The sequence below is a fragment of the Rhinoraja longicauda genome, chromosome 19, assembly GCF_053455715.1.
Source record: "Rhinoraja longicauda isolate Sanriku21f chromosome 19, sRhiLon1.1, whole genome shotgun sequence".
NCBI classification, from domain to species: Eukaryota; Metazoa; Chordata; class Chondrichthyes; order Rajiformes; family Arhynchobatidae; genus Rhinoraja; species Rhinoraja longicauda.
The window spans coordinates 3,996,259-4,013,855 of NC_135971.1; the positions used below are offsets into that span (position 1 = coordinate 3,996,259).

The following is a 17,597-nucleotide window of genomic DNA, read 5'->3' on the forward strand; positions in this document are numbered from 1 at the left end:
AACAACCCCTTCCCCATGTAACCGCCCAACCTACAGTAAGACATGAGACACATGTGGCTATACCTTCTCCCTCACAACAGACAATAGGTGCAGGAGGAGGCCATTCGGCCCTTCGAGCCAGCACCGCCATTCAATGTGATCATGGCTGATCATTCTCAATCAGTACCCCATCCCCCCTGACTCCGCTATCCTAAAGAGCTCTATCCAGCTCTCTCTTGAATGCATTCAGAGAATTTGCCTCCACTGCCTTCTGAGGCAGAGAATTCCACAGATTCACAACACTCTGACTGAAAAAGTTTTTCCTCATTTCAGTTCTAAATGGCCTACCCCTTATTCTTAAACTGTGGCCCCTTGTTCTGGACTCCCCCAACATTGGGAACATGTTTCCTGCCTCTAATTTCTGCCTTAATAATCTTATACGGTTCGATAAGATCTCCTCTCATCCTTCTAAATTCCAGTCTATACAAGCCTAGTCGCTCCAGTCTTTCAACATATGATAGTCCTGCCATTCCGGGAATTAACCTAGTAAACCTACGGTGCACGCCCTCAATAGCAAGAATATCCTTCCTCAAATTTGGAGACCAAAACTGCACACAGTCCTCCAGGTGCGGTCTCACTAGGGCCCTGTACAACTGCAGAAGGACCTCTTTGCTCCTATACTCAACTTCTCTTGTTATGAAGGCCAACATTCCATTGGCGTTCTTCACTGCCTGCTGTACCTGCTTGCTTCCTTTCAGTGACTGACGCACTAGGACACCCAGATCTCATTGTACGTCCCCTGTTCCTAACTTGACACCATTCAGATAATACTCTGCCTTCCTATTCTTACCACCAAAGTGGATAACCTCACACTTATTCACATTAAACTGCATCTGCCATGCATCCGCCCACTCACACAACCTGTCCAAGTCACCCTGCAACCTCATAGCATCTTCCTCACAGTTCACACTGCCACCCAGCTTTGTATCATCTGCAAATTTGCTAATGGTACTTTTAATCCCTTCATCCAAGTCATTAATGTATATTGTAAATAGCTGCGGTCCCAGCACTGAGCCTTGCGGTACCCCACTAGTCACTGCCTGCCATTCTGAAAGGGACCCATTTATCCCCACTCTTTGCTTTCTGTCTGTCTTACACCCATCAAGGGACCCCTGACAGTGAGAGAGAGAGAGAGAGTGGTTTTCGTGCACCACCTGTGACCCTCACCCACTGCATCCCGTGTTCCCGGCGAGGCCTCCATTACACCGGCGAGGCGAGAGGGTAGATTGAGCCACCGGTTCCGCGAGTACCCCTGCCAAGCCCCGATGGATCTACCGGTTGCTAACCAGTTCAACTCTCCTTTGCATTCCTACGCTGACTTTTCTGCCCTGGGCTTGTGTTTTGCTTGATTGCAAACTGAAGGAATAGCGCCTCAAATTCCGCTTGTGAAGCTCGGAATTTCTCGTGTAATTCCTTCAGCATAAACATTAACATTTACAGTTTGTAGGTAACCAAACTACATCCATACATAACAAACCCACACCACCCACAACACTTTAATTCCCAACTATTACTCTATTAATCATTCCTCTATTAATCTTACTTATAATTTATTTATTTATCTTATTACTCTTATTATCTGTGTTTTCCTACCTTTTCTCCTTGTTCTGTATTTTTATGCTCACTTTGAATTACCATTGCAGTATTACAGTATAGCAAAGGGGATTACAGAGGCATGAGGCAGGAGCTGGCCAAAAGTGACTGGAAGGAGGCCCTAGCAGGGAAGACGGTAGAACAGCAATGGCAGGTATTCCTGGTAATAATGCAGAGGTTGCAGGATCAATTTATCCCAAAGAGGCGGAAAGACTCTAAGGGGAGTAAGAGACACCTGTGGCTGACAAGGGAAGTCAAGGACAGCATAAAAATTAAGGAGAGGAAGTATAACATAGCAAAGAAGAGTGGGAAGACAGAGGATTGGGACTCTTTTAAAGAGCAACAAAAGTTAACTAAAAAGGCAATACGGGGAGAAAAGATGAGGTACGAGGGTAAACAAGCCAATAATATAAAGGAGGATAGCAAAAGTTTTTTTAGGTACGTGAAGAGGAAAAAAATAGTCAAAGCAAATGTGGGTCTCTTGAAGACAGAAGCAGGGGAATTTATTATGGGGAACAAAGAAATGGCAGACGAGTTAAACCGTTACTTTGGATCTGTCTTCACTGAGGAAGATACACACAATCTCCCAAATGTTCTAGGGGCCGGAGAACCTAGGGTGATGGAGGAACTGAAGGAAATCCACATTAGGCAGGAAATGGTTTTGGGTAGACTGATGGGACTGAAGGCTGATAAATCCCCAGGGTCTGATGGTCTGCATCCCAGGGTACTTAAGGAGGTGGCTCTAGAAATAGTGGAAGCATTGTTATCCCACTTTTTAAGAAAGGAGGGAGAGAGAAAACGGGTAATTATAGACCAGTTAGTCTGACATCAGTGGTGGGGAAGATGCTGGAGTCAATTATAAAAGACGAAATTGCTGAGCATTTGAATAGCAGTAACAGGATCATTCCGAGTCAGCATGGATTTACGAAGGGGAAATCATGCTTGACAAATCTACTGGAATTTTTTGAGGATGTAACTAGGAAAATTGACAGGGGAGAGTCAGTGGATGTGGTGTACCTCGACTTTCAGAAAGCCTTCGACAAGGTCCCACACAGGAGATTAGTGGGCAAAATTAGAGCACATGGTATTGGGGGTAGGGTACTGACATGGATAGAAAATTGGTTGACAGACAGAAAGCAAAGAGTGGGGATAAATGGGTCCCTTTCGGAATGGCAGGCAGTGACCAGTGGGGTACCGCAAGGTTCGGTGCTGGGACCCCAGCTATTTACGATATACATTAATGACTTAGATCAAGGGATTAAAAGTACCATTAGCCAATTTGCAGATGATACTAAGCTGGGGGGTAGTGTGAATTGTGAGGAAGATGCAATAAGGCTGCAGGGTGACTTGGACAGGTTGTGTGAGTGGGCGGATACACGGCAGATGCAGTTTAATGTAGATAAGTGTGAGGTTATTCACTTTGGAAGTAAGAATAGAAAGGCAGATTATTATTAGGAGCAAAGAGGTCCTCCTGCAGTTGTACAGGGCCATCATGAGACCGCACCTGGAGTACTGTGTGCAGTTTTGGCCTCCAAATTTGAGGAAGGATATTTTTGCTATTGAGGGCGTGCAGCGTAGGTTCACTAGGTTAATTCCCGGAATGGCGGGACTGTCGTATGTTGAAAGGCTGGAGCAATTAGGCTTGTATACACTGGAATTTAGAAGGATGAGGGGGGATCTTATTGAAATATATAAGATAATTAGGGGATTGGACACATTAGAGGCAGGAAACATGTTCCTAATGTTGGGGGAGTCCAGAACAAGGAGCCACAGTTTAAGAATAAGGGGTAGGCCATTTAGAACGGAGATGAGGAAGAACTTTTTCAGTCAGAGAGTGGTGAAGGTGTGGAATTCTCTGCCTCAGAAGGCAGTGGAGGTCAGTTCGTTGGGTGCTTTCAAGAGAGAGCTGGATAGAGCTCTTAAGGATAGCGGAGTGAGGGGGTATGGGGAGAAGGCAGGAACGGGGTACTGATTGAGTGTGATCAGCCATGATCGCATTGAATGTCGGTGCTGGCTCGAAGGGCTGAATGGCCTACTCCTGCACCTATTGTCTATTGAAATGTGCTAAATAAATAAATTTGCCTTGCCTTGCCTTACTAGACCAAGTTACTGGGCCCAAACCTCTCCTGCATTGGTGCAGCACCCTCTCCTCCATCCCTCGCCCCCTTCCTCCTCTCCTCTCCTCTCCCCCATCCCCCTATTCCCCCTCCCCCCCCGCCTCCCCTCCCTCCCTCCCTCCTCCCCTCCCCCTCCCTGCCCCAGCTCACAACCCCCTCCCCCACCCCACCCCCTCCTCCCTTTCCCCCTCCCCTTCCCCTCCCCCACTGCATCCCCCTCAACCCCCTTATCCTCCCTCCCTCCCTCCACCCCCTTCCCTCCCTCGGAGATAGATTTAAACTTTAAAATGTGAATAACTTAAAAAATATAACACCGATTTCAATGAAACTTCTTCCATTAGCACCAAAGGGACGACGTTGAGTAAGGTGGGCCTAAAATTGTCGCGCTATTGTGTTCCGCTTTGGCTGTAGATCAGGAACAAACAAACGAGGGTTTTAGTATAGAGATGCCACACCTGGCAGTGCAACCATTTCCTCCTTCCCATCCCCAACCCCTCCCCATCTATATTCTTTTCTCTGGCTTTACAATTCGCACCTCTTGTTTCCTTACTCCTTACTTCCCTTATTTTTGTCTTTTCATGTATGGCCTTTGACCAACCTGCTGCCAAACCCCTACCCCTCCCCCCCCCCCAGGGGGGAGGAATGATGGGCCAGGAATGCATCTGCTAGGTGATAGGTGGATACAAGTGATGGGGGCATCACTTGGCCAGATGTATTCCTGGCCCATCTTTCCCACCTACTCCAATCAGTCCAAAGAAAGATTCTGACCCAAAATGTCGCCTACAGCTCTCCAACGATACGCTTCCTGACCCGCCAAATTCCCCAGCAGTCTGTGTCTTTTTGTAAACGTTCATGTACAGTTCCGTGTCTGCAGTTCATTGTTTCCGTCTGGTCTAATTCTTTTACTGACTGAATCTGAACCTCAATCCCAGGAGAAGATTAAAACATCTTTGGAAACTCTCACAAAAAATAAATCAGCGATGGAGGAAATGGAGCAGCAACAGAAAGAGAAGATTTCTGGAGTCCAGGTAAGGTTTCCAGTTTCCCTTCTCTGATCTTGTGCTATTTGTCTTAGATTCCAGGCTCGATAATATTGACCTTCACCTTTCATTTGACAGGAACAGTATCAGAACCTGGTGACCTACATCACATCGGTATTTGCTGAACTGCGCCAGATTCTCAATGAGAAAGAGCTGCTCTTTCTCAAGGATCTTCTGGAAGAAGAGAACAGCGTTCTAAATCCAATGGAAAGGAATCTCCGAGCGATTCAAGAGGAGATAAACTCTATGCCAGAGAAATGCTTGAAGCTACAGGATCAGCTGAACCTAACGGACAGTTTGATGTTTCTGAAGGTAAGGGGTTACATTTTCAGTTTGGTTTAGAGTAAGTTTCGGGTCGAGACCCTTCTTCAGACCTGCTGAGTTACTCCAGCATTTTGTGATACCTTCGATTTGTACCAGCATCTGCAGTTATTTTCCAACATCACAAAATAGTGGGCGACTTTTGAAATAAATTCAGCATTGTGCTTTAATTTGGGGCTCATTTAAACAAATCACATACAATACAATACAATACATCTTTATTGTCATTGTACAGGGGTACAACGAGATTGGGAATGCACCTCCCCTACGATGGAATAAATTAATTAGCTAGTCAGTATTAATTTAAACAACCCAATGAAACGAATGAGAATAGTTGTAGGGAAGTAAAATACCTCATATTCTAAATAGCAAACACACCAAAAGCCTGTACACTGAAGAGACACAAAATGCTGGAGTAACTCAGCGGGACAGGCAGCATCTCTGGATAGAAGGAAGTGATGACGTTTCGGGTCGCGATCCTTCTTCAGACTCGTGTACACTGAATTGTCCTATTATAGGTCAATCTAATCCCCTTCAAGTCTTCCCTGTTCCCCACAACCCTCCATATTTCTTTTCACCCCTAGGCCCCGCCATCACGTTTATACCCCCTGCTCCATCCGATGATCTCCTAAACCTTTCTGTTTAGCTCCCAGCACGTTCTCTCCTGTTGACATCTAACCCTCCCCTTCCATTAAATTCACCATCTTTCCTTTTTTTTAACGCAATTTTAAAATTTATTCAATACCATAGTACAGAATACATACAACATGAAGGAGATACATATTCGGTTACACCTGTTTTCACGTATATTCTCTTTTGTTCATATCTGTTATGAACATGGTTAATAACTACTTCTTCATTGGTAATAATAATTCACAAATACCTAAACAAGGGTATCACTCATCATATACCTTATCTCGCGTTCCACCTATGAATTGACTACGGTAACTGTGGTATAACTGCGCCCCCTGTCTGCAAACCCTGGCAAAATCACCCGTGTCCATCCACACCATACAAAGCAACATGAAGCTCACTCTGTTCAATATCCGGTCCCTCAACAATAAAAGCCACATTCTGAATTACTTCATCCTGGAAAATAAACTGGACTTCCTCTGTCTGACTGAAACCTGGCAACAACCTCTGGACTACCTCCCACTCAACCTCACTACACCCAACGAATACTCCTACATCAATAAACCACGCTCGGAGGGCCGAGGTGGTGGGATTGCCGTAATTCACCGACAGGACTTCAAGATCAGCCTCATCTCCATCTCATCTGCTCCTTCATTTGAACACCTGGCTTTCAAACTCTCTGGCCACACACAATTAGTCATGGCAGTTGTCTACCGCCCTCCCAAACCACACCCATCATTCCTTTCTGACTTCTCTGATTTTCTGACCCAGCTCTGTTCTCTCTCCCCCTCAATCCTCCTCGGTGATTTCAACATCCATATGGACTCCACTGACTCCACAATAGCCGCTGACTTCACTGAAATACTCAACTGCTTTAACCTCACTCAACACGTCAATTTTCCCACCCATAACCGTGGGCACATTCTGGACCTTGTCTGCTCCACTGGACTAAATCTACATCACCTCTCTGGCTCCGACCCCACCCTCTCTGATCACTTAGCCATCACCATGTCCGTCAACATTCCCACCCCAGCTCCAAGGCAAAAACGCAAAATCAACTTCCGTAAGCTGAACTCTGTTTCACCTACCTCGCTCTCATCCTCCCTCTCTGAAATAATGTCCGCCTCTCCCTTCGTTGACCTCCACAGCCCCTCTGACCTCACTGACTACTACAACCACACTCTCTCCTCCTGCCTCGACCAGCTAGCACCTATAAAAACCAAAACAGTTTCCTTCACCCACTCTGCTCCCTGGTTTACCCCCGAACTCCGCATGATGAAAACTCATGCTCGCCAACTTGAAAGACTCCGCAACAAAACAGGTCTCACAATTCACTCCCAAGCCTACAAAGTCCACCTGCAGCACTACAAAGATGCCCTCTCCCGCGCCCACTCCACCTACTACTCTCAAATAATTCACTCTGGCTCCGGAAACCCAAAAGCACTCTTCTCTACAATAAACAAACTCCTCAGCCCCCTGGACACCATCTCCCAATCATTCACAGTTGACAAATGCACCACTTTCCTTTCATTCTTCCAAAGCAAAATAGACAGCATCTACAGCACCTTAACCACCAACTCACCTGCTCCCCCTCAAACCACCTGCCCCCCCCTTATCCTGTCAACCCCTGCCTCAGTTCTCCCCAGTCTCCACCACCAACCTCTCTGACCTCTTCACAGGAATAAAAACTGCCACCTGCTCTCCGGACCCCATCCCCTCCAGCTTTGTCAAGGCCTGCCTTCCTGCTCTCTCTCCACTTATCACTGCAACAATAAACTCCTCCCTGTCCACTGGCATCGTACCGCCATCCCTCAAAATCGCTGCTGTCACCCCCATTCTGAAAAAACCTGGTCTCAACCCTGACATCCCAAACAACTTCAGACCAATCTCCAACCTACCATTTCTGTCCAAAGTTTTGGAACGTGCTGTAGCTTCCCAACTCAAATACCACCTCTCTACCAATAACCTGTATGAAACTTTCCAATCTGGATTCCGTTCCAACCACTGTACTGAAACTGCGCTCCTCAAAATCACAAACGACCTTTTCCTCTCCTCCGACGCTGGCAACCTCAACATCCTCATCCTACTTGACCTCAGCGCCGCCTTTGACACCATAAATCACTCCATTCTCCTCACCCGACTTGAATCCTCCTTTCACATCACCGGCACAGCCCTATCCTGGTTCAAATCTTACCTCTCTGACAGGCACCAGTTCATCTCCATTAACAACTGTAAATCCCCCACCGCTCCCCTCCCCCAAGGTGTCCCCCAAGGCTCAGTCCTTGGCCCCCTCCTCTTCATCCTCTACCTGTTCCCCCTTGGTCAATTAATCCGCCGTCATGGTCTCAACTTCCACTGCTTCGCCGATGATATCCAGCTCCTCATCTCCACCAAGTCAATCTCCCCCACCACACACTCTACACTGACAAACTGCATCACTGAAATAAAATCTTGGCTTCAAACAAATTTCCTCAAACTCAACTGCAGCAAATCTGAAATCATCATCATTGGTCCAAAAACGCTCACCAAATCCACCCAAAACTTCATCCTCAATATTGATGGTCTCCCAGTATCCACCTCCCCTCACATCCGGAATCTTGGAATCATCTTTGATCAAACCCTCTCCTTCGACAAACACATCAAACACATCACAAAGACAGCCTTCTTCCACCTCAAAAACATTGCCCGTCTCCGTCCATCCCTCTCCTTCACAGCTGCAGAAACCCTCATCCACGCCTTCATCACCTCCCGTCTGGACTACTGCAACAGCCTCCTCTATGGCGCACCCTCAAAAATCATCAGTAAACTTCAATACATTCAAAACTCCGCTGCCCGTCTCCTCACCCACTCCCCGATCCTTAACCATATCACCCCCGTCCTTTACAAACTCCACTGGCTCCCTATCCCCCAGAGAATCCAATACAAAATCCTCCTCATGACCTACAAAGCCCTCCATAACCTGGCCCCATCCTACCTGACTGACCTCCTCCACAGGCACACTCCCACCTGCACCCTCCGCTCTGCTGCTGCCAATCTCCTGTCCGCCCCCATCCGGACCAAACTCAGATCCTGGGGGGACAAGGCTTTCTCCATCGCTGCGCCCACCCTATGGAACTCACTACCCCAAACCGTCAGAGACTCCTCCTCACTCACCACATTCAAAACATCACTGAAGTCTCACCTCTTCAGCACTGCCTTCAACCACTGAAGATCACCTCACCTTCTGTCTCCTTTCTCTGTTCGTTTACTTATTTATCTATTTATTCACTTCTGTATGTTCTAGAAATCCCTGTAAAGCGTCTTTGAGAGTTTGAAAAGCGCTATATAAATGTAATGCATTATTATTATTATTATTATAAGAAAATAACTGCAGATGCTGGTGCAAATCGAAGGTATTTATTCACAAAATGCTGGAGTAACTCAGCAGGTCAGGCAGCATCTCGGGAGAGAAGGAATGGGTGACGTTTCGGGTCGAGACCCTTCTTCAGACTGTGGTATTAACCCAACGATGAACAGGTGTAATATAAGTAAAAATAAATACCAATAAGTTTTTTTAAAAAATTAATTAAAAAAAATAAAAATAAAAATAAAAGTGAAAGGTGACTAGAGTTCTGGCATCGCCTGTATTAATGGTGGCCATCTTTTAACAAACGTCTGTCTTCAACTGTATTTTTGCTGTGATTTTCTCCATGACAAAGATTTTTTTTACCCTGTCTCTCCATTGCGTTATGCTGGGGGGTTGTGGCTTCTACCAGAAAACTGTCATCATTTTTTTTGCTATCAAAAGTAGAATTCTCAGTGGATAAATTAACTCTCCATCTTTCATATTGTCAGGGAGTATAGCCAGTATACAGAGTGCTGGATCTAAAGTGAAATTAATGGCCAACATCTGTTCAATCTCCTTTTGAACACTCTTCCAGAACTCCAAGAGCTTTGGGCAATCCCAAAATATATGTGTGAAGACCCCCACCATTCCACAGTCCCTCCAACATAGCTCAGATGTGTTACTATATTTTGATGTTATAGATGGAGTGTTAAAATACCGCATTTTCACCTTCCAATCAAATTCCCTCCATGTTGGACTGTTGGTTAATTTATGTCCTCCTTTGAATGATTCCTCCCATTTTTCATCTGTTATTATAATATTTGTTTCCAACCCCCATTTTTCTTTGACATCCATATTGTTATCATTTGATTCATGTTGTATTATTTTATACATTTTTGATATAACTCCTTTTTTTGTCTCTTCCTCTGAAAATGACATTAACAGTTCCTCTTCCCACCCGGTCCCCTGTATAAAGTCTATCCCCTACCCCCAATTCCTCCGTCTACGCCGCATCTGCGCCCGGGATGAGGTGTTTCACACTAGGGCGTCAGAGATGTCCTCATTCTTCAGGAAACGGGGCTTCCCCTCTTCCATTATAGATGAAGCTCTCACTAGGGTCTCTTCTACATCCCGCAGCTCCGCTCTTGCTCCCCCTCCCCCAACTCGCAACAAGGACAGAATCCCCCTCGTCCTCACCTTCCACCCCACCAGCCAGCGGATCCAACAAATCATCCGCCAACATTTCCGTCACTTACAACGGGACCCCACCACTGGCCATATCTTCCCATCCCCTCCCCTTTCTGCGTTCCGCAGAGACCGTTCCCTCCGTAACTCCCTGGTCCACTCGTCCCTTCCTAACCAAACCACCTCGTCCCCGGGCACTTTCCCCTGCAACTACAGGAGATGCAACACCTGTCCCTTTACCTCCCCCCTCAACTCCATCCAAGGCCCCAAACAGTCTTTCCAGGTGAGACAAAGGTTCACCTGCACCTCCTCCAACCTCATCTATTGCTTCCGCTGCTCAGATGTCAACTTATTCACATCGGCGAAACCAAGCGCAGGCTCGGCGATCGCTTCGCTCAACACCTGTGCTCGGTCCGCATTGACCAAACTGATCTCCCGGTGGCCGAGCATTTCAACTCCCCCTCCCATTCCCAGTCTGACCTTTCTGTCATGTGCCTCCTCCAGTGCCATAGTGAGGCCCACCGGAAATTGGAGGAACAGCGCCTCATATTTCACCTGGGCAGCTTGCAGCCCAGTTGTATGAACATCGACTTCTCCAACTTTAAATAGTTCCTCTGTCCCTCCCTTCCCCTCCTCCTTCCCAGATCTCCCTCTATCTTCCTGTGTCAACCTATATCCTTCCTTTGTCCCGCCCCCCCTGACATCAGTCTGAAGAATGGTCTCGACCCGAAACGTCACCCATTCCTTCTCTCCTGAGATGCTGCCTGACCTGCTGAGTTACTGCAGCATTTTGTGAATAAATACCTTCGATTTGTACCGGCATCTGCAGTTATTTTCTTATACGTAACAGTTCCTCTAATTTGGATGGTTTTTTACAAATATTCTCCCATTCCTTATGTTTCTGAAGGTAATGTCGTAGTTGTAGGAATTTATAAAAAAGTCATGAGCTGGTAGATTAAATTCCTGTGCAAGTTGTTCGAATGACTTCATGATCTGTCCATTAAACACTTGTGCGATATATAATAACCCCTTGTTTGACCAATTGTTATACCCTGAGTCCATAGTAGATGGTAAAAAATCTGGGTTTATCGCTATTTTAGGGGCCGTACAAATGGAATTCGCCAGTTTTAATTTCTTTCCTACTTCTGACCATATTTTCAATGTTCCCTTGATCCAGTCATTACCCACCCTCAGCCTCCTCTGTGCCATTTCAGTCAAGAATGGGAGTGATTCCAACGGTAAATTTTGACAAGCATTTTGTTCTATTCACCATCTTTCATCCTGAACATATTCCAATCCTGAGGCCTTTTTTGTCCCCATCTCCACGGCGGTGGATATCTCCGCCCATCTCACCAACGTCCTTCCTCAGCCGAATCCACCTGTCATTTGCCAATACTTGCCCTCAGTCCTTCCCCTTGCCCCTCTTTTCCAGCTCTACCCCCTCTCCTCCGCAAGACGCAAGAAGGCTCCGGTACCGAAGCGTCATCGGTACATGCCTGCTCCCGAATCCGCCATGTCTTGTGTCTCCGAATAAATGGTGCGTTTGTTCCAGGGCCATAGTTACTGCTTTCCTTACACAAGCACAGCTGCACTCTACTCTGGATCAGCAGTTATGACACTGAGCTAGTAATATTTTTCCATGTTAACTGGGCCTAATTCTCACGCAGACTCACGTAATATCTCCTCACAAGCTGGCAAAATAACTTTTGCAAGCATAGAAACATGGAAAATATGTGCAGGAGGAGGCCATTCAGCCTTTCGAGCCAGCACCGCCATTCATTGTGATCATGGCTGATTGTCCACAATCAATAACCCGTGCCTACCTTCTCCCCATATCCCTTGATTCCACTAGCCCCCAGAGCTCTATCAAACTCTCTCTTAAATCCATCCAGTGATTTGGCTTCTACTGCCCTCGGTCAAGTCAAGTCAATTCAATTTTATTTGTATAGCACATTTAAAAAGAACCCACATTGACCAAAGTGCCGCACATCAGTTCAGGTACTAAGAAACGAACATACAATGGCACACAAAGATAACAGCACATACATAAACAGTTCACAGCGCCCCCTCGGAGGGCCTCAAACGCTAGGGAGTAGAAATAGGTTTTGAGCCTGGAATTAAAGGAGTCGATGGAGGGGGATATTTCTAATGGGGAGAGGGATGCTGTTCCACAGTCCAGGAACTGCAACTGCAAAAGCAGAGAATTCCACAAATTCACAACTCTCTGGGTGAAAAAGTGTCTTCTCACCTCAGTATTAAATGGCCTCCCCTTTATTCTAAGACTGTGGCCCCTGGTTCTGGACTCCCAACATTGGGAACATTTTTCCTGCATCTAGCTTGTCCAGTCCTTTTATAATTTTATATGTTTCTATAAGATCCCCTCTCATTCTTCTAAACTCCAGTGAATACAAAGAGGTGGGGGTAAAGGTTGGTAGATGTTCTGGGTCGAGAAGCTACACCAGCAGTGGAAGCCGGGATCTGTTGGCAAATTGTAACAATTTGGCTGAACTTCCTGCTGTCACGATGTGGAAATTAATTGGCCTTTCTGTTGTTATGTATTTCAGGAGGAAACTCTTCGGAAGAGGAGGTGAGGCTCGCTGTGTTCTTTTTGGAATATAACTCAGGAAACATTGGACGTTGGTCTTCTAACTAGTTGTTTAATTAATGCAGGGTGAGTGATGAAGCCCTGACGCTGTCAGTAGCAGAGGGTGCCCTGGCCGTTGAAAGGTTCGATCACCCATTTTTGTTGAACACGGTGTTCACGGAAGTGCCCGATGGCATTACAAGAGGTAAAACCTAAAAAAAAACCCCATTGGAGATATTGAAGTATCAGTTATATGTAAAGGGTCTATTTACTACCAGAATCGAAGGTATTTATTCACAAAATGCAGGAGTAACTCAGCGTGTCAGGCAGCATCTCAGGAGAGAAGGAATAGGTGACGTTTCGGGTCAAGACCCTTCTTCAGACAGATGTCGGGGGCGCGGGACAAAGGAAGGATAAAGGTGGAGACAGGAAGTTAGAGGGAGAACTGGGAAGGGAAGGGGGAGGGGAAGAGAGGGACAGAGGAACTGTCTAAAGTTGGAGAAGTCAATGTTCATACCGCTGGGCTGCAAGCTGCCCACGCGAAATATGAGGTGCTGTTCCTCCAATTTCCGGTGGGCCTCACTATGGCACTGGAGGAGGCCCATGACAGAAAGGTCAGACTGGGAGTGGGAGGGGGTGTTGAAGTGCTCAGCCACCGGGAGATCAGGTTGGTTATGGCGGACTGAGCGAAGGTGTTGTGCGAAACGATTGCCGAGCCTGCGTTTGGTTTCGCCGATGTAAAGAAGTTGACATCTAGAGCAGCGGATACAATAGATGAGATTGGAGGAGGTGCAGGTGAACCTCTGTCTCACCTGGAAAAACTGTTTGGGTCCTTGGATGGAGTTGAGGGGGGAGGTAAAGAGACAGGTGTTGCATCTCCTGCGGTTGAAGGGGAAAGGAATCATTAGTCTGAAGAAGGGTCTCGACCCGAAACGTCACCCATTCCTTCTCTCCAGAGATGCTGCCTGACCCGCTGACTTACTCCAGCATTTTGTGATACCTTTAATACCGGACTGGTGAGGCACTTCAGACACGAATTACTTCCTTTGTCCAACAGCTGTTACCCTCTCTCCATTGATACCCTCTTGATTCAACGTATGTATAACACACTTTCGAATTGTCTTCAGCCCTACTCGCCAAGGAACCTTGTAGGTCAGCAAGGGGGAGATTGAGGACAATGTGGAGAGTGGATCAAATGCATTTGAAAGTACGGACACGCAAGGCCGGTTTCATGAACACAATGGGGTTGATGTGCTAAAAGCTACTGATTTCAATGCAGTGAAGCGGGTGAATGTATGGTCACGATTACTAAAGGGATCTCTGATGTTGAAGGCATTGCAAAGACATGGTTGATAAGAGGCGAAGGACAGATAGCTCAACGAATCAGGATCCAGGTGTTTCCGATGTGATAGGGGGGATGTTAAAGATGTGGTCGAACTGTGCCACTGATGATAGAAAATGTCGCAACTGCACTGAGAGAGATTATCCTAGACTGACGAGGCAATAGAGTACTGATAGAGTACGGTGGTAACAAAGGTTCAATATCTGAACTGATGTGGAGGAAGGAACTACAGATGCTGCTTTAAACCGAAGATATACACACAATGCTGGAGTAACTCAGCGGGACAGGCAGCATCACTGGACAGAAGGAATGTCTGACGTTTCGGGTCGAGACCCTTCTTCAGTCCGCCTCTGCCTACCTGATCTCCCAGTTGCTAAACACTTTAGCTCCCACTCTGACCTTTCTATCCTGGGCCTCCTCCACTGTCAGAGTGAGGGTTTGGAGAAACAGCACATCCTATTTCATACCCCAGCGGTATGAATATTGACTTCGCTAAATTCAAGTAACCCTTGCTTTCCCTCTCTCTCCATCCCTCCCCCTTCCCAGTTCTCCAACCAGTCTGACTGTCTCCGATTACATTTTGTCTCTGTTTGCTTTGATTCAACATATTCCTTGATCACCACCCCCTTTGTCTCATTTTCACACCTTACACTACCTTATATCTGTATCTCCCTCTCCCCTGACTTCAGTCTGAAGAAGGGTCTTGACCCGAATCCTCACCCATTTCTTCTATCCAGAGAGGCTGCCAGTCTCGCTGAGTTAATCCAATATTTTCTGTCTATCTTCGGTTTAAAGCAGCATCTGCAGTTCCTTCCTACGCAAGGGTTACTTGAAGTTATTGAGATTAATATTCATTCCGCTGAGTTGTAAGATGCCCAAGTGGTATTTCGCCATGTCTGTTGCAACATATGCAGGATATTGGGCGAGGCAAGCGAAGAGATTGCGGCAGCATTGACTGCATTTTTGAAACATGTCTAACAACAGACAAAGTGAGTGAATCGGCGACCAGAGGACATAGGGTTAAGATGAGGGGGGAAGGACTTAATAGGAATCTGAGTTAGGAAAAGGGGACGTCCAACAATATCTGTGTGTCCTAGTGCATCAGTCACTGAAAGGAAGCATGCAGGTACAGCAGGCAGTGAAGAAAGCCAATGGAATGTTGGCCTTCATAACAAGATGAGTTGAGTATAGGAGCAAAGAGGTCCTTCTGCAGTTGTACAGGGCCCTAGTGAGACATGCACCTGGAGTATTGTGTGCAGTTTTGGTCTCCAAATTTGAGGATAGATGTTCTTGCTATTGAGGGCGTGCAGCGTAGGTTTACTAGGTTAATTCCCGGAATGGCGGGACTGTCATATGTTGAAAGACTGGAGCGACTAGGCTTGTATACACTGGAATTTAGAAGGATGAGAGGGAATCTTATCGAAACGTTTAATATTATTAAGGGGTTGGACACATTAGAGGCAGGAAACATGTTCCCAATGTTGGGGGAGTCCAGAACCAGGGGCCACAGTTTAAGAATAAGGGGTAGGCCATTTAGAACGGAGATGAAGAAAAACCTTTTCAGTCAGAGAGTTGTGAATCTGTGGAATTCTCTGCCTCAGAAGGCAGTGGAGGCCAATTCTCTGAATGCATTCAAGAGAGAGCTAGATAGAGCTCTTAAGAATAGCGGAGTCAGGGGTTATGGGGAGAAGGCAGGAACGGGGTACTGATTGAGAATGATCAGCCATGATCACATTGAATGGCGGTGCTGGCTTGAAGGACCAAATGGCCTACTCCTGCACCTATTGTCTATTGTGTATTGAGTCCTAACAAAGAGTGGTGGGTGTATGGAACGGGTTGCCAGAGGAGGTAGTTGGGGCAGGGACTATCCTAACGTTCAAGAAAGTTAGACAGGTAGATGGATAGGACAGGTTTGGAAGGATATGGGCCAAACGCAGGCAGGTGGGACTGGTGTAGCTGGGACATGGCGGATGCTATGGGCAAGTTGAGCCGAAGGGCCTTTTTCCACGCCTTATCAGGACCACGTTACTAATCAAGACTTTGTCGTTCTCTGCCTTAAAAATATCCATCGATTTGGCCTCCACAGCTTTTTGCTTCCATGAATTCCACAGATTCGCCACCCTGTGACTGAAGACATTCAAAACATTTGTCCTTTTATTCCGAAGCTTTTGGCTCTAATCCCAGATTGTCCTGCTAGGTAAACATCCACTCCACATCCGCTCGATCCGAATGCTGGTTTGATGTTGTTGGAGTTCTTGATGCCAATTTGTAGTCAACGCAGTCCATCATTCCCATCCCCGATTCTCCTTCCCGCAATCCCGAAACTCCTCCTCCTCGTCTTTCTATCCCACTCAGTTCCTTCCTCTTCATCCGAACACGGATCATTGTCCCCCATCACCGGGCTCACCGAGGTACAATGAAAAGCCTATGTTGTGTGCCAACCAGTCGGCAGAAAGACAATACACGATTACAATCGAGCAGCACTAGTGAACAGATGCATGATAAAGGGAACAACGTGACTCCGTTATCCTTAAGAGCTCTATCTAGCTCTCTCTTGAATGCATTCAGAGAATTGGCCTCCACTGCCTTCTGAGGCCGGGAATTCCACAGATTTACAACTTTATGACGGAAAAAGTTTTTCCTCATCTCCGTTCTAAATGGCCTACCCCTTATTCTGAAACTGTGGCCCCTGGTTCTGGACTCCCCCAACATTGGGAACATGTTTCCTGCCTCTAACGTGTCCAACCCCTTAATAATCATATATGTTTCGATACGATCCCCTCTCATCCTTCTAAAGTCCAGTGTATACAAGCCTAGCCGCTCCAGTCTTTCAACATTGGACAGTCTCGCCATTCCGGGAATTAACCTAGTAAACCTACGCTGCATGCCCTCAATAGCAAGAATATCCTTCCTCAAATTTGGAGACCAAAACTGCACACAGTATTCCAGGTGCGGTCTCATGATGGCCCTGTACAACTGCAGGAGGACCTCTTTGCTCCTATACTTAACTCCCCTTGTTATGAAGGCCAACATTCCATTGGCTTTCTTCAATTCGAGATATCAGCTACCAAGACAGATGAGTGTAGCAATTCATTCTTCCCTCGTACAATTAAAGCATGGAATAGTCTTCACCCTACAGTAGTCACTCAACCAGACGCAACTAAATTTAAGGCAGCTGTTCTTCTCCAAGAAGCCCCTCTTGCTTAAGTCCATACCCCGAAACCTCCATTTAAAATTCCATTTAGAATGTTTCAGAGGAACAAGAACCGGGCTCTGTTGCACTGACGGCATCACCACATCTCGCTGTCTCCATCGTCTTCTCTCACCTCTGCACAAATACAACTCCACCACGTCGGGAAAGGGCTTTCTTCTCCCCTCGACGTTAAAACCCCGCGCAATCTTTCCGTTGCCCGACCGT

General features: G+C 46.6%; 1 protein-coding gene across 1 annotated transcript in view; it reads left to right on the forward strand.

The window, feature by feature from the left end:
* The window catches only part of LOC144602634 (zinc-binding protein A33-like), a 43,987-nt gene that overhangs the window by 7,205 nt on the left and 19,185 nt on the right, over window positions 1-17,597 (forward strand). The window contains exon 5 of the mRNA XM_078415767.1: window positions 12,924-13,042. Within this exon, the coding sequence (XP_078271893.1) occupies window positions 12,924-13,042 (119 nt within the window). The remainder of the gene's footprint in view (window positions 1-12,923; window positions 13,043-17,597) is intronic.